At 36.2% G+C, this 27,339-nt stretch overlaps 2 protein-coding genes across 2 annotated transcripts in view; one reads left to right on the plus strand and one right to left on the minus strand.

Moving 5' to 3' along the window:
• Positions 1-27,339, minus strand: part of Ano3 (anoctamin 3) — a 283,103-nt gene that overhangs the window by 52,377 nt on the left and 203,387 nt on the right. Inside the window, exons 13-14 of the mRNA XM_032903871.1 lie at positions 25,052-25,148; positions 19,996-20,056 (exon numbers count right to left, since the gene is read on the minus strand). Coding sequence (XP_032759762.1) covers positions 19,996-20,056; positions 25,052-25,148 — 158 coding nt within the window. The remainder of the gene's footprint in view (positions 1-19,995; positions 20,057-25,051; positions 25,149-27,339) is intronic.
• Positions 13,152-19,173, plus strand: Muc15 (mucin 15, cell surface associated). The gene is made up of 3 exons (XM_032903872.1): positions 13,152-13,851; positions 15,876-16,025; positions 18,563-19,173. Exons 1-3 carry the CDS (start codon positions 13,170-13,172, stop codon positions 18,721-18,723), a joined length of 993 nt encoding a protein of 330 aa, XP_032759763.1. The 5' UTR covers positions 13,152-13,169; the 3' UTR covers positions 18,724-19,173.

Genomic DNA, 27,339 nt, shown 5'->3' on the forward strand with positions numbered 1-27,339 from the left:
ACGAGTTTGAATATTTATTACCAATTCACACTTCTTCCTCCATATCAGTATTGGTGTCTTCTAATCCCCGGAGACACTCATTCTACAACTCTGGAGGAGTTTTGATTCTTGGCTGAACTAAGCCAGATCAACTAGTCTCCCAAAATAGCTCTTACAAACTATATTACACAGGTATCCATTCCAGTACCCTGCTTTCTCTTTTCTTTGGTCTGTATTATCCAAGCTCTTTTGCCTTACTGTTCTTCATAATGTCCTCCCAAGACATACTTTTGATCAGTGATAGCAAACTAACCATAATCTTAACTATATTCATCAATCCATTTTTTATAAATTCCAAGAACTTGGATTTTAAAGATATATTCTAATATATCTATATCTAAATCTGTATCTATATCTATTTCTGTTTCTATATCTATTTCTGTTTATATATCTATATCTATTTCTATATCTATATCTATATCTATTTCTGTTTCTATATCTATATCTATATCTATATCTATCTATCTATAGTGTACCTTTGTGTTTGGGGGATGTGGGTGTACATGCCATGTGTATATCAGTATCTGTACAGGACAAAAGAATGTCATAGAAATGGAGTTACAGGCAGATATGAGGGGGTTGACTCAAGCTGGGAATTGCTCTTAGGTTCTTTGGAAGATCATGAATCATTTATGCACTAGACCATCCAGACTTTTAATTATTGTTACTGTCATAAGTCTGCTTCCTTTTTTCCACTTTGCCATTTTCCATTTATCTTTTCTTCTCTCCCCTTCTCTCATTCTTTCTTTCCTCCTCCTTCCTGCTCTTCCTCTGCTTCCCCTTTCTTTTTCTAAATCTATCTGTACTTATGCATCTTAACAAAGCCAAAACCAGAGAAAAATATAGCTTTATACTGAGTGACTTAAGTTAATGGTCCCCAACTGTGAGTGGTCATCATTGACATGCTATAAGACTTTCTGTTTTTCTCTTTAACATCCATCACCTATATTTTTGTCATTCTGTTAAAAGCGTTGCTGTGACTGTTATTGTTAATATTAAATATGAAACAATAAAAGAAAGAAAAGTATTTTCCCATTCACACCTGTACCCTTAGCTACCTTTGTGCCTGCATTTTCTGCATTCTCAGAACAGCAGCCTGATACATCCCTTACTAAGGTCCATTTCTGTGACTGATAACTCTTCCCCAATGAAATACTAAAGGAAACACATGGATCTACATACAAATACAGATCTGCCCAAGGAACGTCTTTCTTATTGAGAATGGCCTTATTTAGTCCAATACTGTCTTGTGCTTTTTTTTTTTTTTTTTTTTAAGATTACTCATTGTTGACCCTGCCCAGCAAGTCAACTTTTGTTTTTTGTTTTTTTTTTCTTTTTTTTTTTCAGAGCTGGGACCAACCCAGGGGCCTTGCGCTTCCTAGGCAAGCGCTCTACCACTGAGCCAAATCCCCCAACCCTCTGTCTTGAGCTTTTAAGTAGCTGAGGACGATCTTGACTTCCTGTTCTTCTTGCCTCAGCCTCAAAGTACTGAGATTACAAGTATGTGTCATTGGATCCAGGCAAAGAATGAATTTAAATGACAAGTGAGACATCAGATTTCAGATATGAATGAGTCAATCACAAGAAAAGCATTCTAGGAAGAATGAAGTGAATTTGAAGATGTTTAATGCATTTACTTAATTTTCATTATCTCTGATATAAGGTGTTGTTTACTCTTGTATCTATCCACACAATCAGTTATTAACTAATACTTTATTGAGCTTTTATTCTCTAAGCCAGTTCTTTCAAAATTACCCAAATCTACCTCTGTGCATGGGAACAGACCAACATACCTGCTTTCCAGAGTTGATCTTCTAGTGTAGCAACATATTTTTAAAAACCACACAAAATAAGATATAAAATATAATGTAGGTTGATAAATGCTATGGGAAAAATGTAAGGAAAATGATTAGATATGTTAAAAGAGGGGGCTCTAGTTTTATAAAAGGTATGATCCGATAAAGATTTCCCATGGATAAAGGGAATCAAATAAAAACCAATAATTCACTCACTTATTTTATTCAATAAAGATTATGGACCAATTCCTCTATCAAGAGTTATACACAAATTCAGAATAACTCAATACAAATGTTTTAACCCTGGGTTGGTATCATTTTAACTTCTCTTCATGGTTATGCTAAGCTTCATTTTAGAAGCTAACATCCCCAAACAAAATAATGATCATACTTATCATTAACTGGGCCTAGTTAATCTCTTCTTTTCCAATTTTAAATCAGTGACTCCCCACAGGCAACTAACAGGAGGAGTTACTTTCCCTGTTTTACAATGGGAGAGGGACCTTAGAAATGTGACTAGCCACAGTTATGAAACAGTGAACTGAAAATCAGGACTCAGTAAAGAAACTATGACTCAGTGGCCAAACTTGCCTCACCGTGCCCACAGCTGCCTGTCTGACTGTGAGAACTGAGAAACGTGCCAGAATGAACCCACAGAATGAGCAGGCAGTGAGGCTGTGTGCTGCAAAGCTAGGCTGCAACGCATGCAGAGCCGGACCTCGCTAGCTATAGAAACACCAAGAACCAGGTGATTATTAAGTGCTTATGGAGTAGTAGCCACAATCATGTTCTAATTTTTGCTTTAAAAAATAGGAGAGGAGAGAAATAGACACAGTGGGCAATGTGTGTCCAGCCCAATAACAGACATAAAATGCCCAATGAACAGATTTTGAATATCTGAGCACTTAGAAGCACTATTGGGGATCATGTTTCATAATAATCATTTGTACTTTTATATTTGAAAAAATATATATTTCATAAACACTTATTTTCTGTTGCAAGTTTAATAATTTTCTTTAAACTATTTCCATTTTACTCTACCTTTAGAAAATTAATATGTATTTACATTGAAAATATTAATTATTTTGTCTCATTTTTAAAAACAACAATAAAATATAGAATTTCTTTTTATTTTCTTGTGGCCATTCATATCCTGCTTTAAAACAATGTAAATAGAATTTGTTATATAATTAATAAAACAAAATAGTCTCAAATTTAATATTCAGGAGAGTGATATAATATTTAGAATATTAAATATATAATACAAATTTTACTATAAATATATCTCTCTCGGATACCAAGGAGTACTTTGTTCTTTAGTCGACTTAGTAATCAATGAGGCCTTATTATTTATATTAGAATGTAGTAAGTTTATTTCACCAAAAACTGTGTTTTACATTTTATAACTAACATACTGAGAGTATGTGCTCACACATTAACGGGACAGATTTTGTTACAGTGATACTACTTCTGTGGACTCTGGGTTAAATTAAAATGCCAAGAATCAACAGGGATTTAGGGAGTCTATCACTTAAAGTTAAGTCCAATGGTTATCAACCTCATAACTTTCCTTAGCTAATCACTTATGTATACATGCATGCAAGGCTGTACTATTGCTTAGCTATGTGGATCTATATGCAAATAGCGCAGCCTTAAGCCTAGTTACAAGCTACAGGGGTTTGATTTCAGCTCCACAGTCTATAGGAATATATGGTTACATATGGATAATTGATTTTAAGATGAAGAAGCACTTCTTTCAAGTATGGATATGAGTCTTAGCTAAGAAACAGTATACTAGTCTAAATTAACAGATGGAAAATACTATAATGGTTAAAGTACAGCATTGGGTTATAAATATTGCAAAATATTTATATCTCACCTGGTTTGGCTGATGAAATTGTAATTGCTCTTTGGTTACGATTCTCAGGAGAAACTAGCTTTACCTAGCTTATATATACTTGGAATTATATCTCATTAAAAATAGTTTGGAGTCTATCTACCATTCGTCTATCTATCTATCTATCTATCTATCTATCTATCTATCTATCTATCATCTTAAACCATTCACACATAGCTTCATGAGAATCAAAGTTTCTGGTCACAACCAAATACACTGAATAACAAGTGAGGCATTCAATTAATGTATACCTTCCATTTTTTGTTTATTTCTATACATGCTTATGATGGGAGTATAAATAGGGCTTCTCATTAACATTCGTTCTTATAATTCGGTTATGGTTGTAAGGAAGCAATGATGAGGAAGAGTCTGAGCTCTCGGCTAGCATCTCTAGGAAGGTGTCAGGATAGCTTTGACAGTGCAATGAGAAAGGAGAGATGCAGAATAAGAACTTTTCAGTGTTCCTGCCTCTCATTAGCTATAATTACTACTGTGAAGTCAGCAACATGTAATGGTATTTCTACATATGCCCAGGAGAATGTCTAGGGATTGTGTACACCCAGTTCCTGTTAGTTCATACTCCATTCCCTGAGTTCAGGTAGAGAATATTTCCATCCTCAGTAAATTCTTCTAGTAACTTGATAACCTGAAGATAACCAATTTAATTCTATTTAGCCATCTCTCAGCATTCAGTATTTAAAGGAGTTTAACTTGCTTTTCTTCATGCTAATACAGACACGGCTAAAACATCCTTTGAATTAATACATTTTAGGAGTTTAATTTCTAATCAAACTCTTGGCCAGACTTTCAGCTTCTGAAAATTTAATTACCTCGTTTTTCCTTGAAACCAATTAAGTGGGTATTCTGTACATTCAAATAGCTCATGACTTTTAGGTGAACTTTCATTTACCACTTTAGCCAAGCCATTGGAAATCTCACTTGTTGTACAGCAGAAAACAAGTGTAAACCATTAGGTAGTAAAGATTGATACCAGTGCTCAAATACTGAAAGGAACACTTCTCCCTTTAATACGACATGAAAGGAGGCCAACAGAAGCATGACAATTTGTTATTAACCCAAGTAATTAAGTATGAAACAGGCACTCCAGAAATCTACTCTAACTTGAACCTAAAATCAAATAGAACACAGAAAGGAAGCTGCTTGATCAAGAGCACTCTTGGGTCATTCTCACAGAAGCCCCAGTGATTCCCTAAAGGTTAGAAAATCACCAACAACCTCACTGGTTGGACATTATTTCTATAGTAACCTCCAATACAGAGTTCCCATGAACTGACTGTGTAAAGATGAATTTCTACAACATCAATTTCAGTACACGTCAGGTCAGTCCCTGACTACTGACCTCTATAAATTTTTTGCATTTAGGTTTAAGGTCTCAAAGGGCCACTGCAGAGAAGGACTGAAGAATTTGTTTATGAGTTGTAATAACCTTGGGCTAGCATAGAAAAGTAGGTGTGGGACATGACTCACTGGGATTTCCTTACTTGCACAAAGGTACCCAGCAAGTTCCAAGAGTTCTTAATACACCAGAGGATGCTACCACCCCTCCCCCCTCAAGAAATAAACAATCCTTTTTTTGCTGCTGTGCAAAGAATCCAGCCTATCTCAAAATCAGTCAAAGTAACCTATGAAAACTAGAGGGTTGGACTTTCTTCAGACCCGAGTGAGGTGATATCCTATTGCTTACAGCTGAGAGGCAGGTCAGTCAGGTTCTTGGCTGCTCTATTACACAAGCAAGATACTGCCAGCCAGCCAGCCAGCTAGTCGGACAGCCCCACCCAATTTTGTTTCTTCTTACATCTTGCCTGAGTCCTGCTCAATGCCACACTGTCACACTTAAACCACGTCTTTTTTTATGTGCTGAGGAGTTATTGCAGTCAGGACAACTGTGGTATTTTATTCCCCATCATCTGCAAACACCTGTCAGTTCTGAAGGTAAGTGTGTGCACCTTGGGGTTCTCTCTCTCTCTCTCTCTCTCTCTCTCTCTCTCTCTCTCTCTCTCTCTCTCTCTCTCATCAAAGAGAATCACCTTGGCCTCAACTTTTGTCAGAAAAGTCAGGCAAGTAGCCACAGAGACTCTGATATAAACTGGCCATTGTTTCCTTAGTTAATTACCTTCTAAGTGAACTTTTGCACTGCTAAATGAATAAACTTTAAGAAGCAAAGCTGCTAACTTACTAAACAGGTAGAAAAGTGTATACAATGCTTACTTCAGTCAAGTCTTAGCAGAGCCATCAAAGACTTTCAATTGGAGCTGGTGGAAGGAACATAAGTCAAATAGCTCTAAATTATGCATTTAGGCTTAATGTTTCTTTTTTCAGTATAGTATCATTTTGGGGGGAAAAGTTATGCTTACATGCAATGAATTACACGCTTTTATACATCGTTTTCAATGGTGTCCTTAACTGAAAAGTTAAAAAACTGTACATTTTATTATTTTATCTAGCATGCTTAGCATGCATGGCTGGCATTCCCCCAAATTTTAGAAAGCTAACTCACTCACAGAAGACCTCCTGTGGAATGAGAATTTAGTCAGGGTTTGCGAAAGCCATTTTCAGATTGCCACCCTGACCTACTTTCTCTTTGATTCATAGAGGCTGTTTCTACAGACAGTGAAATGTGATAGAAGTCTAAAACCTCATGCTTGGGAACTTGGCTTCAGAACATATCTTTTGAACACACATTCTCTCTTAGCTTTGTAGTCATCCACCTACTTTCTCACAGTCGTGAAATTCATGCCTACACTCCCAAAATAGCAGGCAGGATGTCATTCTCTCCTTTTTTTCTTAATTTATGTTTATCTGAATCATTTAAGAGAATGATAGAAAATCCTTAGGGAATTTCTTTCAAGGAAAAAAATCATTTTATCTTTTTTTAACCAAATAAAAATTTATTTATACTTTACACACCACACACACACACACACACACACACACACACACACACACACACGAGAGAGAGAGAGAGAGAGAGAGAGAGAGAGAGAGAGAGTTTGAGTACAAATAGAATTTCTAACTTCTCATGCTTCTAAACCTTTATATAATAAGAGAGTTCTAGAACATAATTTCTTATATTCTCATTAATGTGGCTTTAGAGAAGATACTCAGTGCTGACCAAAATTGCAAAGACTACTCAAAGTACTCAAGTACTCAAGTTTGGCCTGGAATATTAGCTACATGAATGACTGAGCTTTAATTGACAAAAGTAAACAAATAAATAAACCCATCTACATTCGGAAGGTAAGGTCTATGACAAGAAACAATCAAAAGTAATTGGGCAAAGTGGGTCTATAATTCTTAGGGATTCATCACAAGAACATTATATGATATTTTCCATATACCTAAGCTGATGCTCTTACTTAAAACTTTTTTGATTAAATGAATATTATACTTTCTCTTGCATGTGTTTACAGCCATATATAGCCATGGTGCCTCTCTATTCTTAAAGCTTGGATAAGTAGTATAACTCAATTACAAAGGAGAGGCTCAGCAGAATACTGGCATTATACAATTAAGAGCAATCCAAATTAAGCAGAGTAAACAGGTTTGCTTTCATGGATATATATATATATATAGATATAGATATAGATATAGATATAGATATAGATGATATAGATGATATATATCCGCTCCCAGTGTTTGCGAGCTCTCCATGAGATCTATGAGATCTAGCAATGGGAAGCCACCGGTCAGTGTTAACACTAAAGAAAGGGAGAAAAGGGAGAAAACACTGTTCATTCTCCCTGTGGAAGAATTATTCAAAACCCTGAAATATACTCTTTGAAATTACATATTAACTGTTTTTAAATAAAAAAAACTGTAAAAATGTATCAATTTCTAGATGTTTAGAATATGTACTTAAGGTCTTACAGCTTGCCTCAGAATTTTGTCTTTCTGTTCCATATCTAATCGTCCTAGCCTTAAGTTTTTCAAGTTTGTGATGATTATAAGTCTGTTTTTGTTACACTTTCTAAACTTCCTTAGATGCTAAGCTCCCAGTATTGCTCCTACCCAGGTACAAGAAGATGTAAAAACACAGGAGAAATACACTGATTTTTTTCTCTATCTAAATATTTCTTCTTTCTCTCAATTTATCACTTTCTTCCCATTCTGTATGACATCTGAATGGTAGATGAACTTGGGCAAACTCAAGCATGCCGCAACTCATGACCCACAAACTTAACCTCAGTTTAATATATTACAGAGATACGTTGTTTAAACTTAGTTCAGAGCCTAGAAATGGAAAGAGGCTTAAAGGAAAGGGAAAGGAAAAAATGGAAATTTGATCCACTGTCTTCTGAAGGTTTCTATCATCCTCCTCACTTGCTCTTTCTGCTCACAGGGTACATTCCTGAATTCACTGGGGTCCAACTTAGCCCGAGTTACAAAGTCCTTATAAAATGTCATAGCTAGAGTTTTGAAAACCTGAAAGCTTAAGTTTTGGGCTTCTTCTGTTCCTGTAAGATGAGATGTACCTGCTGAGATATGTTACATGGTAACCCTAAAAGCCAGGGAGGAGAAGCAAATGCCACACAATGTCAGGATTATCAGCCTAAATCAGTCTTTGCAATGCTGTAGCCACAGCTGTATTAATTTCTAAATTAACCATCTTGCGTTCAGACCTAAGATCTGCTCCTCTCTTCCTTCATTCTAAATCTTTTTCAGGGAGATAAATTATAGCTCGTCAAACTGCGTTGGCTAATTTGCGGTATTGATACTCCAGACTTTCAGGTTACACTCAAAAGTGAGGTGAAGGTAACAGAGATGCCCTCGGTGATTCAATGTTACAGTCAAGGTGAACCTGGCACAATAAAGCTCACTGTGTTGGCTGGTGATCTGAGGATTCTTTTTATAGGAGGAGGTGAAAGCTCCAGGCTAGATTCCTAATGTAACACTGAAAGAAAATTAGAATACCCAAGGGACTTTCCCCTGCTTTTGATGACCAAAATTTTAGGGCCTAAGTAGAAAGAATGTAAACCAGTGACTTAATAAAGATAGGAAGCATGACCAAGTGCCGTGCGAAAAACAGAACACAGGCAGCAGGTGAAAAGACAGGCAACTCAGTGTTCTGTGATCTGTACAGATTTCACTGGAGAAAAATACATGTAACTACATCAAGATAAACTGCATTGTGAATGTACTTACTACATAAGGTCCTAACTGAATGGAATATTGATCAGCTACATGCCCAGGGAAAAATCTCTAATGTTTTCTTCATCTAGATTATACAAGACTCAATGCACAAAGTTGTTAGAGTTTCTTATTTTAAGATAAAAGTATATTCATCGTATTCGAGAAGCACTTAAGATATGTGATTTTACATTAGTATGTTTGCAGTGTTTTTAGAATGACTTAAACCCTTCAATTTAAAAGCTCTGTTAAAATAAAATGATGGGGGAAGGGATCTACAAAGACAGAAAGTTCCTTTGTAATTGCTACACGTGGCCTTCCATGTTCGTGAGCTATATGTCCATGCATTTAACTAAAGGTTTATTCCTACACTTGATTTACTTGATTATGAGTTCTTGAGCATGTTGTTGATACTTTTTTAAATTTTTTATTGGTTATTTTGTTTATTTACATTTCAAATGTTATACCCCTTCCCGGTTTCCCCTCCAACTCACCCCATTCCACGTTTCTCCCGCTGCCCCCACAAGTGTGCACCCCCATCCACCCACCCACTCCCACCCCACTGCCCTCGCATTCCCCTACACGGGGTCATCAGTCCTTCACAGGACCAAGGGCTTCCCCTCCATTGATACCAGACAAGGCCACCTTGTTAATGTTCTTTCTGCTTCTACTTAATTATTTGTATTTGTTATTACAAATCGTGTTCTGTCTGATTGCTTTAAAGGATTTGATGTAAAACAAGTCTCTAAGAAAACAAATATGCAATTAATAATACAATTTTCTGATTATGTTAACAATCTTATGACTTAAGCCACTTGTATTGATTATAACTGAAAGAAAATAAAATATAAGAAAGAATCACCACAAATGTAAACACTTCTATAATTCCTGTCTGGAAACAGAGTATGACAAGCACATGAGAACCCTTTAAATGAGCAGTACTCTCTTCCCACACATATCCATCCAGGGTCTCTTGTCTTCTAACAGGAGTTGCGCCTGTTTTGAACTTTATTTATGTGCAATTACACAACGTGCCTACATTTTTAGGCCTTGCATTATGTTGATGTTAATTATCCATACTGTTTCATAAAATTGTAAGATGCTAATTTTCACTGTACAAATAGGCCAGGGCTTGTTGTTCAATCTGTTACTGGTGGATTTCTTCCAGAATCTCAAAAATAATGTGCCTGTGAATATTCCTGCATGCCTACCTGCCTTGTATTTTAAGACTTTTCTTAAATGATTAAAACAGGAAATAAAAATTGTATATCCCACTGAAACCATTGGAATGGAAGATAGTGGACTGATTCCTAACAGCTTATGATGAAGACAGTATATCACAATGTAATGCAGATATGGTAACTTATGATAGATCACTGAGTGGAAGGAGAATGTGGGAAAAATAATCAAATTATAATCAGAGGAGTATGGAGGCTCTCTTAACCCTAATTAAAACACACACACACACAGACACACAGACACAGACACAGACACCAGCAGCAGCAGCAGCATTGACATTATTTTTGAAAATTCAGTGGAAGTCGTTGAAGAACTACAGGTAAGGGGCTGAAGAGCTGAAGAGATGGCTCAATGTCTAAAAGCACTGGTTGCTTTTCTAGAGCCCCAGGCTTGTTTCTTAGCACCCGCATGGAGGCTCACAATTGTCTGTAAGTTTAAATCCAGAGGAACTGATGCCCCCTTCTGACATCCACGGGTGTCAGACACACATGTGGTATACAGGAATGCATGCACATAGGCAAACCCTCGTGTGCATAAAATAAAAACCAATCTTTAAAAATGTACAGGAAATACAGAACCTTAATATTTAGCAATTGAACTTCCTCCATTTTCCTCTGTCAAGCTGGAATGTTTTAGTAAGAAATAAGACCCGATTTGAGGAGCATCAAATTATTTCTCATTTTTTATTGTTTCAAGAGATTGTTTGAAATGGTGTCTCATATTTCCTGTTGTATACAATTTTTAAAATATTAATATTATGTTTATCCTCTTCCTTAGTTTATTTAGTTCCTAGATAAAAGACACGTAACCTTTATATTTATAATTAGCTGTTAATGCACTAAAGCTAGGTAGATAGCTACTCTCTATGCTATTATTTCTACTTCCCTATCAATAACCCCCAATTATAAATGGCTACATTCCATCTGGGCTGCTATTAATGTCAGTTGGCCAGCCCTCCTGGAATGTTTTCATAACTCACTTACCCCATGGCATCTTCTCCTCCCTCTGCCTTCTTCTCCCCCTTGTGTCTCAAGCCCACCAACCTCTATTCTGTCAAGCTATAGGCTGTGGGCATCTTTATTCAACCAATAATTTTAAATTAAGGAGCAAGGTCACATAGCATTCTTTTGTGTACATCCAGATTCTCTTGTCCCGGGGCAATGAGGCCTTGGGAGCCAGCATTTAGCACTACAATCCATAGTAAAAGACCAAACCACAACAGTAACCCAGGCTAGCTTCCAACTATGTAGTGAGAATTACCTTGAGCTTCTGATGCCGTTACTTCCCCCATACTCCTTCCTAGTTCTGGGAATACAGGCCACACTAGTTTATTTTATTTAGGTAATGGTGGGATGGAATGAAGCCTTTTTGCATGCTGAGCAAGCACTCTAACCACTAAGCAACAGTCTCAGCTCCAGGGTAACATTTCTTAAATACAAAAATGCAGCTAAACGTACTTTATTGTTTAGCATCTTGTTTGGCCTCTTCTGTTTATTTTAATTTCTATTACTAGTCACTCTGAGCCTCAGTTTCGTCATCTAGATAAAGACCATAACACAGGCCGTTCCTATCTCAAGGTATCACTGCATCAAGTACAGTGATTTGGTGGACTTTGTAATCACCAAGACACTAGAACAGTGGTTCTCAATGTTCCTAATGCTGAGACCCTTTACTACAGGTCCTCACGTTATGATGACCTCCAACCGTAAAATTTCTTTCATTGCTACTTCCTAACTATAATTTTGCTACTGCCATGAATTGTAATGTAAATATCTGTTTTCCTCTCGTCTTAGGCCACCCCTGGAAAGGGTCATTTGATCCTCAAAGAGGTCATGACCAACACTGCATTGCAGGGATAATGTGACATTTAATTGATACCAAACGGAGGTTGGTGTGTATTAAGTGCTTACTTTAGGCCAGTTAGCGTTCTGAATATTTCTTCCTGTATTACCTGAATTAGTTTAAAATAATACTGTAAAACAGTTTGGTTATCTTGATAATAATATTTTAACAACTTATAATGATGATGAATCTATAGGTTATTTGTGACAGAAACCAGAATTTTAATAAATTCCTGTTCTAATGTTTTCCTTATCACCCACTTAAGAGCTAGGGAATTCCCATACCTAATCAGAATGGTGTGCTTAGATTAATGAGGTCACTATCATGATTTTATTACCTAACCATGCTATAATCTACCTAAAAATTTTATACATAACCTCAATCATATTCTTTATTTATTGTAACATAGCTGCTATTTTAACTTCAATGACTTAAAAGTAAATATGAATAAAATGTATTTAAAGGAGATTTGATTAGAAAACACAGATATTTATATTATGATTCAGAACAGTAGAAAAATTAAAGTTATGAAGTAGCAACAAAAACAATGTTGTGGTTGGTGGGTCACCACAGCATGAGCGACTGTATTAAAGGTCTCACACCAGGAGAGACCACTCTTCTAATGAATGAGGGATACAGAGTTTGCACTATCATTGTACTTGATACATCTGACAATGGCATATATTTAGTGTCTGATCAGTGGAGTTGTTTTCACTATCAGAATTCAAAGTCACATCTGAGGAGAAAACATGCTCTCTGAAAGTTTGAAGAAACCAGCCAACTCTGCATGTCCTATAATTATAACACTTAAAAATTATTTTGTAGTTTATACACATACACACACACACACACACATATATATATATGTATATGTATATGTATATATGTATATATATATATATACAATGTTCAAGTTGTTCCAAGCTTGGTGATCTTTTAAAAAGCAGTATCTAACTTGGCAAGGCTGTTTTCTGGCATTTTCCTAGGAAGAAAAATTATATAGAAAATAGGACTTAGTGACGCTGGTTTAAATTCATAATCCACCCAAAACCAACTTATTAAAATGAGAAAAATTGTCATCTCAACATTAGTCTAGATTCCCCTCTTCAGTAATAAAGATCCATAGAAAAATGCAGAATGCTCTTATAATTCAAATGACTCTTACTTTCAGATTCCTCATATTAAAACCAATATCAACGAAGGCTACCATGTTGACCTTAGCCAAAATTGCATTGATTTCAAGTCTGTTCATTTCATTACCATTTGGGAGACCTCAGAAACAAAATCTCAGAAGAAATGTAACTCAGCACACTATAGAAGATGTGAAAACAATGAGAAACAAATCGATTCATTTGGAAAGAAGCATAAATGCAACTTCAGAAAACAGAAGTGATATCTCCAATCTCATGGTGACGGCTCCTTCTCTTTTGGATTTATCCACAACCTTCAAAACAACAAATTCCAGCAGAAACTTTCCAACAGCTAGCTCAACTGAGAGTCCAAAACCTCCCTCCACACATTCCATTCCTCCCTTGGTTCAGGGCTTTGTTTCCAAGTTGCCTTTGAACTCATCCGTAGCTGATGTAAATCCTTTACAGGTCTCAGAACATTCCAATTCTACACATTCTCCATTGTCGGGAAATTTTACTTGGTCTTTGGACAATGACACAATGAACAGTCCTAAAGATATGTCCAGTACAGTTAGCCTCTTCCCTCCTCCTCCAAAGACCACACCTGTGACTCCTTTCACAGCTGAACCTACTGAATGGTTTGCCACAAATGACAACTTTGCTGGTTTTACCCCATATCAAGAAAAAACAACTTTACAGCCTACCTTAAAATTCACCAATAATTCAAAACTTTTCCCCAATACATCAGACACCCCAAAAGGTATGTATTTATGTATGTATGTATGTATGTATGTATGTATGTATGTATGTATGTATGTATGTACGTACGTGTGTATGTGTGTATATATGTATATATATGGATTTAATTTTCTGGTTATATAAGACTGAATCTCTAAAGAAGTCGTATAATCATGGAGTGCTATTTTAGAGAAAGGCAGGCAATTGTAGTTGTATGGGTCATTCTTTTTTTTTTTTTTTTTAGCTGATGACTGAACCCAGGGCCTTGCGCTTGCTAGGCAAGTGCTCTATGTATGAGCCATTCTTATTGTGAGGAGTAGACAATAAAAATTGTGGAGTGGTTTTAGGATTTAATTGAGCACATATTAGTTCCTAGTAGGTAGGAACATGGGAAGATAGTGGGATGTAGGGTTGTGATGGTAAGTAAATCCTGCCTGAGTCACCAGGTGACAATTTCTACCCTCTAAAGACAATCTGGACTTTTGATGCTTTAGGATTATTATATAAATAACCTTTAAAATATATGCATGTGAGTTTCAAAACACTGAAGAAAATGAGTGATTTTATAGACTACCTGACCTCACATACAGTGACTCAAGGACAGTAACAGAAGAATGACACTCCAAGAGTTTCTCAGACAAGTTTGTCACAGGGAAAACATCCTTAACTTTTTTATTAATATCCAACTTAATATATAATTTTTGACAAATTATTATTAGATGAACATATATATGATTGATTTAGAGATTATGCCAAATTCAAAGATGTAAAATAAGAAGTGTAGCACAGGTTATATAATGCATTCATTAAGCTTAACTTCCTTCAGGTCTAGCTGTATGCTTGTATGCCTGAAGTGATTGATTATTTTTAACAAAAAAACCCCCTACTTTTTTATTAACTCAGTGCCTTCACATGCACTTTAGAGGTTAAGTTAATTACAATTAAGTGTAATTGTATGTGTGAATTGGCATTTATAACCTATTGTCAGCATATGGAAAGATTTTGACATTTGAAGTCTAATCTTTATTAAGTAACTGATGACAACATGTATATACATATGCTTTTATTTTGTCCTTAATTTTAATACATCACATAATCCATGTATGTTCCTTTATTCCATTGAAAAGAATATTTAAAATGCATCCACAGTCTGTCTAACTTCAATAAATATATATTGTGAATACTGAGCACTAATCCATACCATAGCTCTTTTATCAGAATTGTTAATTTTGCTTCTTTTTATATTGTCAGCTTTTTTGTATTCCAAATGAGTTAATTTCATTAGGAGTGGCTTTAGGGAACATAAGAAAAACTTCATCTACCTAATTAGTGAATTGCTCAAGACATTTAATCAATCGGTATCTAGAAGGCAGACGGTTGTAGTGCTTTGATGATTACTTAGTTTCCAAGTCAACTATTCCACATAAGGGCCTCACAGTATAATTTTGTAGTTTCTTGAGAGCTGAGCTTAGGTATAAGAAGGCATTGCAAACATCTTGCTTTTGTCTTTTGCTTGCTTGCTTTGCTCAGTTTGTAAATGTAGTATACCAAGGAATATTGTGTTTCCTCCTAGTGCCTTCTTGGCATTTTGTATTACTTATTACTCATAAACTGTTTTGTGTTTGCATATATGTGTCTGTATATTGAATTATTATACAAAATTAAAATTCAACTTTAAATCTCCCCATTGACTCGGGGTTTATAAAACACTTTTATAAATAAATACATTATTAATTACTGAACTTAGATCTTCGATAAAATGCAGCATCTTAGTACCTTTGGAGATAATCAGTAATAATCAACTATAAATGAAAGGCTTTACATTTTTCAAATAAAGTGAATTTATATGTATAATTTCATAATGAATTTTAGCACTATATCGCGAATACTGACCATAAAATAATGTACACATACAGAGATATATTGTCTCTGTTATCTAATTAAAAACATACAAATCTTTCATATGTCACTTTGCATATGGATTTTTGTTTTTGAATAATTGTTTTTATTTCTTAGTTGAATCTTCTGTTTGTTTTTTTCTTCTAGAGACTAAGAACACAGGGATAGTATTTGGAGCCATTTTAGGAGCTATTCTGGGTGCTTCTCTGCTTAGCCTTGTTGGCTACTTATTGTGTGGACAACGGAAAACAGATTCATTTTCCCATCAGCGACTTTATGATGACAGAAACGAACCAGGTAAAAACTTCTCTCAGACCATCGCCAACATGCAATAGATTTAGTATGTGTCACTGCTACCTCGGAAGGAGTCAGAGTGTCATCTGACAGAAACAGACAAGATTTATTTAGATCCATTGCCACTTGACCAAGAAAAGAATTGCACTGATTATCTGTGACATTTGAAAACCTTTGGAGTGTTTGTTCATTGTATTAAAACTGTATTTAAATATTGTTTCTAGAATCCAAACATATGTAGAAAAATTGAACGTAATTTGAAGTTCACTCTGACTCTGACATTTTCAGGCAAATGGAGCTAGGAAAAAATCTTCCTGAGCAAGGTATCCCAGACCCAGAAAAACAAATATGGCCAGCCTCCATCAGAGAAGCCTCCACTTGTAGTAGATGGAAAAAAAACTATAGACCCACAGTCAGACATTATACAGAAAGTGAAAGACCTTGGAACACTCAACTCTAAGTGGGATCAAATTTCCTCCTCTCAGAGCTCACAGAGTCTCATGGAAGAGGAGGGAAAAGATTGTAAGCCTGAAGAGGGCACCAAGCAATCGAGGCCCTATATATCAACATAATCAGAGGTCTTATGAACTTTCAGGGCCTGCAAATGTCCCCTGTGTACATTTTAAGGCTTCCAGTTTAGTGTTTCAATGAGATGCCTGAGTGTGCAAACAAGTGGGTACCTGATCGTTGTGCCTTATCTTAGGCTCTTTTCTGTCTGTCTGTTTTGTCCAGTCCAATGTGTTAGTTTTTGTTTTACATTTTATTTTATTATTGTTCCAAGAAACAAAACAAAACAAACAGAAAGCCCACGAAATAACCAGAAATGTGTCTCTGAAACATAGGATCTGGAAGTTTCATATATGTACAGATAAAGGACCTCATAGCTTCTTTCAGAACTTTGTCACTCTTAAAATGTGTTTTTAAAGCCAGCCAGGGCTCTAGAGATAGGTCCATAGACATACTTGCTGTCTAAACATAACAACCACAGCTCAGATCCCTAGAACCCATATAAAATTCTGGTGAACCTTTAATTTCAACACTTGTATGGTAGAAAAGGGGTTCTTCAAACAAGGCAACTAGTGAGATTTTTAACTGAGAGACTGTGTCTCAGTATATAACGCAAAGAATCATAGAGGAATAGTCCTGACATAAGCTTCTCTGTCTCCACATGCATAGATGTACACATACAAATATGTATAAGCACACTATACACATACACACACACATATATATTTATATGAGAGTACAAGGGCAACAATAATATCTGTAATTAATAGAAACTCATATGCAAAAGGCAGAATTATATATATATATATATGTATATCAAACATAAGATGAAGTAGCTTCAGTTACTTGACTCTTCTCTCTTATGCTTTATGAGAAGGCCAGTTTTCTTGCATGTACAAGGATTTCTGACATATAGCAAATAGGAACCTGCTTCTGTTGAGTCTACCAGTAAAGTCCTCTTTGAGTTCTGTTGTTATATTAAACTTATTCAAAATTAGATCGATTTACTGTAAATGTAGGAGAATTCTGTTTATGGGTTTCTACTAAGCCATATTTCTAAGGTGATATGTTTCAAAGTGAAAAAGAATTTTTAAATTATGTGTAACACACACACACACACACACACACACATATATATATATATATAAATAAGAAACTTCCATTAAATACATAATATAAACAATTATGTTGTCAGGTTGTCAGTTTTTTACAATCTAAGTAGTTGTGACTGATGCTTTGAGGAGCAATTCAATCATGAGAATTTTGTGATCTCTTTCATACAGCTTCGAGATAGCTGTTCAAAGACCCAGAGTTCCAGGGAGACAAGTTTGTAAGAAGATAGCTTAAGGAATAGTCAGGCAACATAATACTTACAGAAATAATTAAACCACCAATTTAATTAGTAATTACTCCTTGCTGCACTTTAAGACACCTAATGCATACCTAAGTTTTCTCTGAAAATATATACTCAAGCTCATTAAGAAAGTATCTCCTTTTGCTAAAAATGAAACAACTCCCCCTCCCAATCATCCATCGGAGCATATTGAGTGATTACTTGATCTACCAGAAGGAGGCACACTTTCGGGCATTTTTTACTTCTTTCTACATGTTTACAGGGTTGACTATCATGGTATTAAGATAAACAGTAAATAATGGTGTTTTATTCACTGTCCTCAATTAAAAATTTTTTTCTACCAAAAGATTAAAAACAAAAAACCACAAGAGTCAATGAGTTTATATTTTCAAGTATCAAGTATTGGTATGCTTCATTGAGGTGCTTTCCTTAATTTCTTAATTTTATGTCTAATTTAGAATTTCAGAACTACCTTTGTTCTCTTATTCATAGACCTAAATGTGGAATGCAAAAATCTACCTATCTAAAATTTCAAAATAATGTCCGAACGCCCACACAGAAGTGCCTGCTCATCACCTAGGACAACCCCTAACTCCTAACACTGTAGTCAGCTGGTAGAGCATCTGCCATTGAGACTGTCACCATAAAACGAGCCTGTTGATTTTGCTGTGTTTTTCAGTTCTGCGATTAGACAATGCACCAGAACCTTATGATGTCAATTTTGGAAATTCTAGTTACTACAACCGAGCTGTGAGTGATTCATCCATGCCTGAAGGGGGAGAAAGTGCGCATGATAGCATTCCCATGGATGCCATACCTCCACTTCGCACCTCCATGTAAAGCTAGGAGAAGGAGGGCTGCAGAGGGGAAGAGTCCATCTCCATTTCGACCTTTCATCATGCAAGAGGTCCTGCAAGGTCACTGCCGTGCTGCTTGCACAGGGAATACTGCAGAGGCAGGAGTTGTGCAGGAAAAAGCAGGGTGGATCCGTCATCTAGAAGCATTCTTTCCTTACAGTCCTCAGCTGAGCTGAAGCATGTGTTATATAACCATAATTTGTATTTTGGTTTATTTTCCAAGGAAACCTTTGTGAAATACGGTAAAATTAATGCACATCACCATGGTAGCACTGACTGATAACTTAACAATAACCCTTCTTCACACAAAATCTGGGAACCCAAACTAGATTTTCTTTAAATAGTTTGTTTTTAAACAGGAAACCGGAGTTAACTCTTCTTTCCTCTTGTCTATAATCCAGGACCACAGAATAAAACAGGCATTTTCATGGGAGAAAATTTTTTGCTGGTTTGTTTCAAAGCCAGGAATATGATATGGCAGAATTCCTGGTCCTGAGAAATTAAGGCAATAAGAACGAAAAGCTTGTCTTCTAATACATTTCACTCTTCTGCAATAGCACACATGGTCAGTCCCTTCGGCCGGCAAGTTGACAATGGGGGCATTTAACAGGGCCACAGGAAGAAAACTGACTCTACTAGGAAAGTGATATCTTCCCTGAAAGTCCTCAAAGTTTTAAGCAACTTCAGCTTGCATGAGTACACATCAGGTTTCAGTTAATTAGGCACGTTAGAATCTCAACTGGAAACATGAGGACAAGACTGAGGAATATACTTGTACATAGTATGAATTTAACTTGTTAGCTAGAAATAGAATTTGCAGTACATTGTAAATGTACAGTCATATGTGAAATAGCTGTCCCTCCAAAGGTTTGAATGAAGCACAGAGCAAAATAGCAAAGAGAGTTAATAAGCAAATGCATCATCACTTGAACAAGTAAAGATACAAGAGAATTAATTCTGGTTTTAGTTTGTTTTCCATCAATACTTGTCTTTGAGCCTCCAAGGTTAGAAGATTAAATAGAGCTAAATACCCAAGGAGTGAATTTATGAACAAAGTAAGTATTATCTTACAGGTTTTATTGTTGAATCAATACCTGGTATGAGTGGCACTTACATTTGCACTTGTGTGTGTGTGTGTGTGTGTGTGTGTGTGTGTGTGTGTTTGTGTGTGTGTGCATGATGTGTGCATGTGTGTAGCACAGAAACCACTGTTAGAAAGACAGTTGTAAAATGAGTAAAGAAAGAAAATACTCACCCCATATTGCCATAAAAATAGCGAAGAAGACTGTCCCTCCATTATCAAACAAATATGTTACCTTAATAAAAGAAATAGAAACATTAATCATAGTAATGGTTGTACTAAAAGAGAAGTTATTATTTGCATTAGGTACTGTGGTTTTCCCCAGGTTCCATCACAATTTTTCATAGTCTATTGACCTGGAACCTTCACAGGTCTTCCAGTAGTTTATATAATTTCCTCACAGGACGAGTTGAGGAAACAACAGGTTTTTCTTCTCTCTTCCCTCTGATTCCTTTGTATCCCACTTTCATATTGGCTTTTAAGTTGTTCTAGATTCCCAAAAAAGCCATTTTGCATTACAGTTGAACACACAAAGACTGAAATGTAAGATGTTAGTGTGTAAGTTAAAACATAACAAGTTTTGTTTCGTGTTGTTTCCAGTTAGAGTAAGTTCCCAGAACAGGGAAGTTCTAAAACAGAGCTCTGATAGTGAGCTAGTTTTTAGCCTGGTGTCTTTTTTTTTTTTTTTTTTTTTTTTTTTGGTTCTTTTTTTCCGGAGCTGGGGACCAACCCAGGGCCTTGCGCTTCCTAGGCAAGCGCTCTACCACTGAGCTAAATCCCCCAACGTGAGCTAGTTTTTTAAAATTGAAAGCTGTCATAGTAATTCCTGATCTTTTATGTTTTGCAAAATGTGCCATGGATCCAGTTGTGATTTATTTAATGTAATTAGTTTCATTTTAAGTTGTTTCAAGATGTTTTATGAATCATTAAGCATATTTTAATCAGCAGTTACTTTATGTAAAGCTTGATAAAGGATGTAAAGTTATTCAATGTTGTACAATATAATTTTTAGAATTACAAGTATTGATAGATAGATTTTAATAAAATTCAAATTTAATAAAGTCTGATTTATTGATGCTTCATTCTACTTGCACAATACCTTGCCCTCAAATTAGTGAAAGTCAACACTTGGCATGCACTTAAATACTATAGAAATAACACTCAACCTCTGGATATCCATGGGGATAGGTTGCAAGCAATGACTGCCTAGAACTGAACACTGCCAATCATGTTTACTAAAGTTAATGTGTATATATATATATATATTACACATATATAATAAAATATATACATTATACATATATATCACAATAAGGAATCAATAATAGGATGGGGGAAAAATAACATATGGTAAATCACATGTGGATGTGGTCTTCCTCCTTTACTCACCCTACTTGTGTAGATGATGGAAAAATATAGGTCTGTATGTTCAGATGAAGTGAGCTGACAGAAGGAAGCATTGTGAGGTTGCATTTAGAGTTACTAAACCACAAGTACTCTGAAACTGGCAATATAGATCTGTTGCCTGAGGGCTTCTGCATAGGTGGCAGATGGGTAGTATAAACTACATGGTTGCAAAGAGATGATTCACACGCCAGGCAAGAAAGAATGAAACAATGTCTAAAACCTATGAATAATGTATTATTGGATTCTGTCATTAATATTTTCAAGGTTCAGTTTTCCATTGGTAAATAAAAATTACACAAAATGTACCTACAGTAAGGAAGAGTAGTGGATAGAGAAACTGAGGATTATTATTTCCCAAAGAGGATAAGGCAAATTATAAGTTAAAAGACATTCTTAAAAGGATATTGGATGGAATAGAATTGAAGACCCAGAAATGAACCCATACACCTATGGTCACTTGATTTTTGACAAAGGAGCCAAAATCATCCAATGGAAAAAAGATAGCATTTTCAGCAAATGGTGCTGGTTCAACTGGAGGTCAACATGTAGAAGAATGCAGATCAATCCATGCTTATCACCCTGTACAAAGCTTAAGTCCAAGTGGATCAGGGACCTCCACATCAAACCAGATACACTCAAACTAATAGAAGAAAAAGTGGAGAAGCATCTTGAACATATGGGCACTGGAGAAAATTTCCTGAACAAAACACCAATGGCTTATGCTGTAAGATCAAGAATCGACAAATGGGATCTCATAAAACTGCAAAGCTTCTGTAAGTCAAAGGACACTGTGGTTAGGACAAAACAGCAACCAACAGATTGGGAAAAGATCATTACCAATCTTAAAACTCATAGAGGGCTTATATCCAAAATATACAAAGAATTCATGAAGTTAGACTGCAGGGAGACAAATAACCCTATTAAAAATCGAAGTTCAGAACTGAACAAAGAATTCACAGCTGATGAATGTCAAATGACTGAGAAGCACATAAAGAAATGTTCAACATCTTTAGTCATAAGGGAAATGCAAATCAAAACGACCCTGAGTTTTCACCTCACACCAGTGAGAATGGCTAAGATCAAAAACTCAGGTGACAGCAAATGCTGGTGAGGATGTGGAGAAAGAGGAACACTCCTCCATTGTTGGTGGGATTGCAGACTGGTACAACCATTCTGGAAATCAGTCTGGAGGTTCCTCAGAAAATTGGACATTGAACTACCTGAGGACCCAGCTATACCTCTCTTGGGCATATACTCAAAAGATGCCCCAATATATAACAAAGACACGTGCTCCACTATGTTCATAGCAGCCTTATTTCTAATAGCCAGAAGCTGGAAAGAACCCAGATGCCCTTCAACAAAGAATGGATATAGAAAATGTGGTACATCTACACAATGGAATATTACTCAGCTATCAAAAACAATGAGTATGAAATTCATAGGCAAATGGATGGAACTGGAAAATATCATCCTGAGTGAGGTAACCCAATCACAGAAAAACACACATGCTATGCACTGATTGATAAGTGGCTATTAGCCCAAATGCTTGAATTACCCTAGATGCACAGAACACATGAAACTCAAGAAGGATGACCAAAATGTGGATGCTTCACTCCTCCTTTAAAGCAGGAACAAGAATACCCTTTGGAGGATTTAGGGAGGCAAAGTTTAGAACAGAGGCAGAAGGAACACCCATTCAGAGCCTGCATCACATGTGGCCCATACATGTACAGCCACCAAACCAGATAAGATGGATGAAGTAAAGAAGTTCAGGCTGACAGGAACTGGATGTAGATCTCTCCTAGAGACACAGCCAGAATATGGCAAATACATAAGTGAATGCTAGCAGCAAACCACTGAACTGAGAACGGGACCCCTGTTGAAGGAATCAGAGAAAGGACTGAAAGAGCTGAAGGGGATTGAGACCCCATATGAACAATAATGCCAACCAACCAGAGCTTCCAGGGACTAAGCCACTACGCAAAGACTATTTATGGACCTACCCTGGGCTCCAACTGCATAGGTAGCAATGAATAGCTTAGTAAGAGCACCAGTGGAAGGGGAAGCCCTTTGTCCTGTTAAGGCTAGACCCCCAGTGAACAAGATTGTTGGAGGGAGGGCAGCAATGGGGGGAGGATTGGGAGGGAACACCTATATAAACGGGGGGGGGGCTAGGTGTATGTTGGCCTGCAAATGGGGAAAGGAATAACATTTGAAGTATAAATAAGAAATACCCAATTTAATAAAGATGGAAAAAAAGAAATGAAAAAATTGTAAGTACAAAATATCCTATATTCTTCTACAATATTTATTTTGCTTTTGGCTGGAGATTTCTAAAAATATTACATGTTGCTTTTCCAAGTAATCATTATGGACAGCAGAGACAAGGATCACAGAGCTCATAAAATTACACGCAGCAGGAGAATCCAGTCTCTGTTTCCAGGGGCACCCAGCAGAGAGACCTGAGCTGTCTCAATAGTGGAACTACTGGCAGTTTAAACAGCCTCTCAAAGTGCTACAGAGGCTTGACCTATGAGGAATTAAAGGTCACCAAGAAATGAGGTTTCCCCCTGCTTCAGAGTAAGAATGTGAAAATTGTTTTGTTATATTTACAACTTATTAAGATATGAGAGGTACCAAGATATTGGAGCTCATAGAGAGATAAACCATTAGCCTGTGACTATAGCTGTTTACTAGTTACCTTCTGATACTGGCAGAAATGATGCTCACTTCAAGTGGAGAATACTGGGAGAGGGTAACTTGAACACACTGTGAAGGGGTCAACATTAGGTCTCAGGAAATTGGTGGGAAAAACATGAGCATTGAAATGCCTAACACTGAAGACCATTTACTACATTAAAGAAAACATCAGATTAAATCTAAAAAATTCAAGGAGCATAACAGACTAAAAACAATAGAGACTTGCTCTTCTTGAGAAAGCACGTTTGTGATGACTTTTTAATTATAAAATAGCTTACATTTATGACTAAAAAGATGTATGAACACTCATTTTGTTTCACATTGTTGGTGAGCAGGTGGTAATGTAAGAAGGAGAGGCTGACTGAACAGCACAAATTCTCCATGGTGGTTGGAATCTGATTTAGCTTTGAAAGCTGAGCATGGTTAGCCATTGATGAATGTGGGTATTGTTTAAGGACATCCACTTCCTATGAGATTGGAAACTTGAGTCTGTGTCTCCTTTGCTATAGCTGTTGGGTCTCCTCTTACACAGCTTCATAGGTTTGGAACAGCATGATTCCCCGATACTGATGCACTCACAAATCCTCACTACAGTAAACGAGCGGGGATCTTTTGAGCTAATCCAGTCATTTAAGCCAGGCTATTAATGAAGGCATTCTCGTAAGGGAATCAGGATTTATACTGGGATGCAATTCTTTCTCATTGCTTATTTTTTAACTCTTGGATAAGAGGGAAAATGCTTAACGGTCTATATTCAATATATCTGGATGCAATATACACCAAACACCAAACACAAACATAGGAACTTTGTTTAGTGCTCACCTACACAATCATCTTAAATGTGCTCCTCAGAATCATAAATACAGATAGATTGGTTCAACATGTAAATTTCTATGTCTTATTCTTGATTAACTGATTCTAAATTACCAAATGTTGGGATATATACGTGTGTGTGTGTGTGTGTGTGTGTGTGTGTGTGTGTGTGTGTGTGAATGACACTAATAATGTTGAAATTTTTCAAGACAATTAATTTTTCCAGAAAAACAATTTACTGGGGAACTTTACTGTCTAATTCTTAGAAAATTGGGAGCTCAGCGTAGAGACTATGGTGGTCCCCACTCACCTTGGCATAGATGCAGCTGTCGTTGAGTCGCTGCAGTGAGCAATTCTTGTCACACAGGGGGCACATGAAGACTTCGGTGGCTTTACAAATTTCTTGGCTTAAAAAATCAAAGGGGAAAAACATATGAAACCCTATCTTATCCCCTACCAAATATAGTACTGAGAGCAGCAATGCAGAGGAAAAAGGAAGAAATGGAAAATAATCAGGATAGAGTTGGATGATGGCTTCCACATAACTATCTTAGAATACTTCTGATAGAAAGGTTTTTGTTTGTTTCTTTAATTTTAGAAATACTGCCAAAATAATATAATAATAGGTCATATACTAACTTGTATAATACTTTATTTTAAAATAAAGACATTTTGATCCATGGTCTCTCATGACACACAGAATTATCTTAGGTAGCACATATCTGAAGAATTCAGTAATTTTACCATCTTGGAATGGGCCAAAATAGAGCCATAACTAACTATTCTGACTTCTAAGCCTACTGCTATGTAAATCCATAACTTACACTTCAGTACATAATCTTATATACAGTGTTCTCTAAAACTGAAAGGATCTCTGTCTTTCTGTCTGTCTGTCTGTCTGTCTGCTGTGTTTCTCATGATCGTGTGTGTGAGAGAGAGAGAGAAAGAGAGAGGTGTGGTAGGGAGAGAGACAGAGAGAGAGAGAGAGAGAGAGAGAGAGAGAGAGAGAGAGAGAGAGAGAGTGGGAAAAAATAGGGGGGAGAGAGAGAGCGAGGGAGAGAGAGGAGAGAAGGGTGGGGGGAGAGAGAGAGAAAGAGGGAGAGAGAGAGAGAGAGAGAGAGAGAGAGAGAGAGAGAGAGAGAGAGAGAGAGAGAGCTTCTTGATAACCCTGTCATGATAATGTAGCATAGTCTCCATGTATATATAATTTCAATTAAGATGTGATTTTATGAGTTAATCCTTTCATTGCATGCCCACTAAATAATCCAATGGACATTATAAATCTCTTTCTGATAAGAGGAAGGAATCATTGCTAACCTCCAAAAAGCTTTATCTACTTAGAGTTCGCAACATCATTTTAGAGTGCTTTGTTATTTTATTTGTTATCTATGGTTACTCCTAACTTCGCGTTTTTCTAGTAAATTATTTTTTAAATGAATCTGCTTTTAAAATGTTGAAAAGAATTTAAAGGCTTTGAAAAACATATTTTGAAATGAAACTTAATTTAAATTCGATTGGCAAAGTTTGCAGTATATTTGCTGCTCTAAGAAAATCTATATAGTCAAAGCCAAAAAAAATGTGTATTTGAACACAAGATCTTTACAACCCCAATTCAAAGTGGACATAAATAGTTGGCAGTGCTTCAAGAAAAAGAGCAATTGATGAGACTTGACCTGCTGAGTCTTCACTAATCCCAGGCAATGCCAATTATGTCTGCTTGGCATAGGAAAGATAAGCTCATATTCTGCTTCTGTGATGGTTCAAGGTCATGCTCAAGAGCATAGAGCTCAAAAGGATATCAGGGGAACATGAGGAATTTGCTAATAGCAGGTTAGTGGTTCCATTAATTATAACACAATTGAAACAGGTCAAATTCATTTCAAATTGAGGAGAATCTGTCCACCAAACTGAGGAATGAATGATGCTAACACAATGTATGCCACGCACCACACTGTACTTCATTGTTTATTGTCTAGTAATTAGGATGTTTATATGAAGTAGGAGTACATCAGTAAATACATATTTTTAGCATCAAAAGCAAAAGAACACTGTATCCTTTTAGTAATTCTACAACCTTTAAAAACAAGAAATATTTAATAGTTCTTGAAGAAAATTTTAATTAAAATGGATCAATATTAGCTCATTTTTATTTCACAAATGCCCCAAAATTCAACCTACATTGGAATCTCCTACAAAATAAAAGATTAGGGTTGGTCTGTAATACATCATCTTTTCTACTTTGCCATGAAAGAAAGCCTTTATTATCAAGTTACCATATCTAAAATCATTACAAGGGGTTTTATTTTACTGTACTAATCATAAATTTCAGTTTCTGCTATTTTCTCAAAGCTTAATTTGATCCATTGCATAAAAAATACTAAACATTTTTGTTTGTTTCATCAGACTGGTTTCATCGAGCTCAGGCTGGCTTCAGCCTCCTGTTTAGCCTCAGACTGGTTTGGAACTCCCAACCCTGCTGCTTCCACTTCCCAGTGCTGGGATTACAGACATATGCAATCATGCCATATGGAATAATTAATATTGATTTTTAAAGTATCATATTTTATTTATGTGTGTGTGTGTGTGTGTGTGTGTGTG

Source organism: Rattus rattus, chromosome 5, assembly GCF_011064425.1.
Source record: "Rattus rattus isolate New Zealand chromosome 5, Rrattus_CSIRO_v1, whole genome shotgun sequence".
Classification (NCBI taxonomy): domain Eukaryota; kingdom Metazoa; phylum Chordata; class Mammalia; order Rodentia; family Muridae; genus Rattus; species Rattus rattus.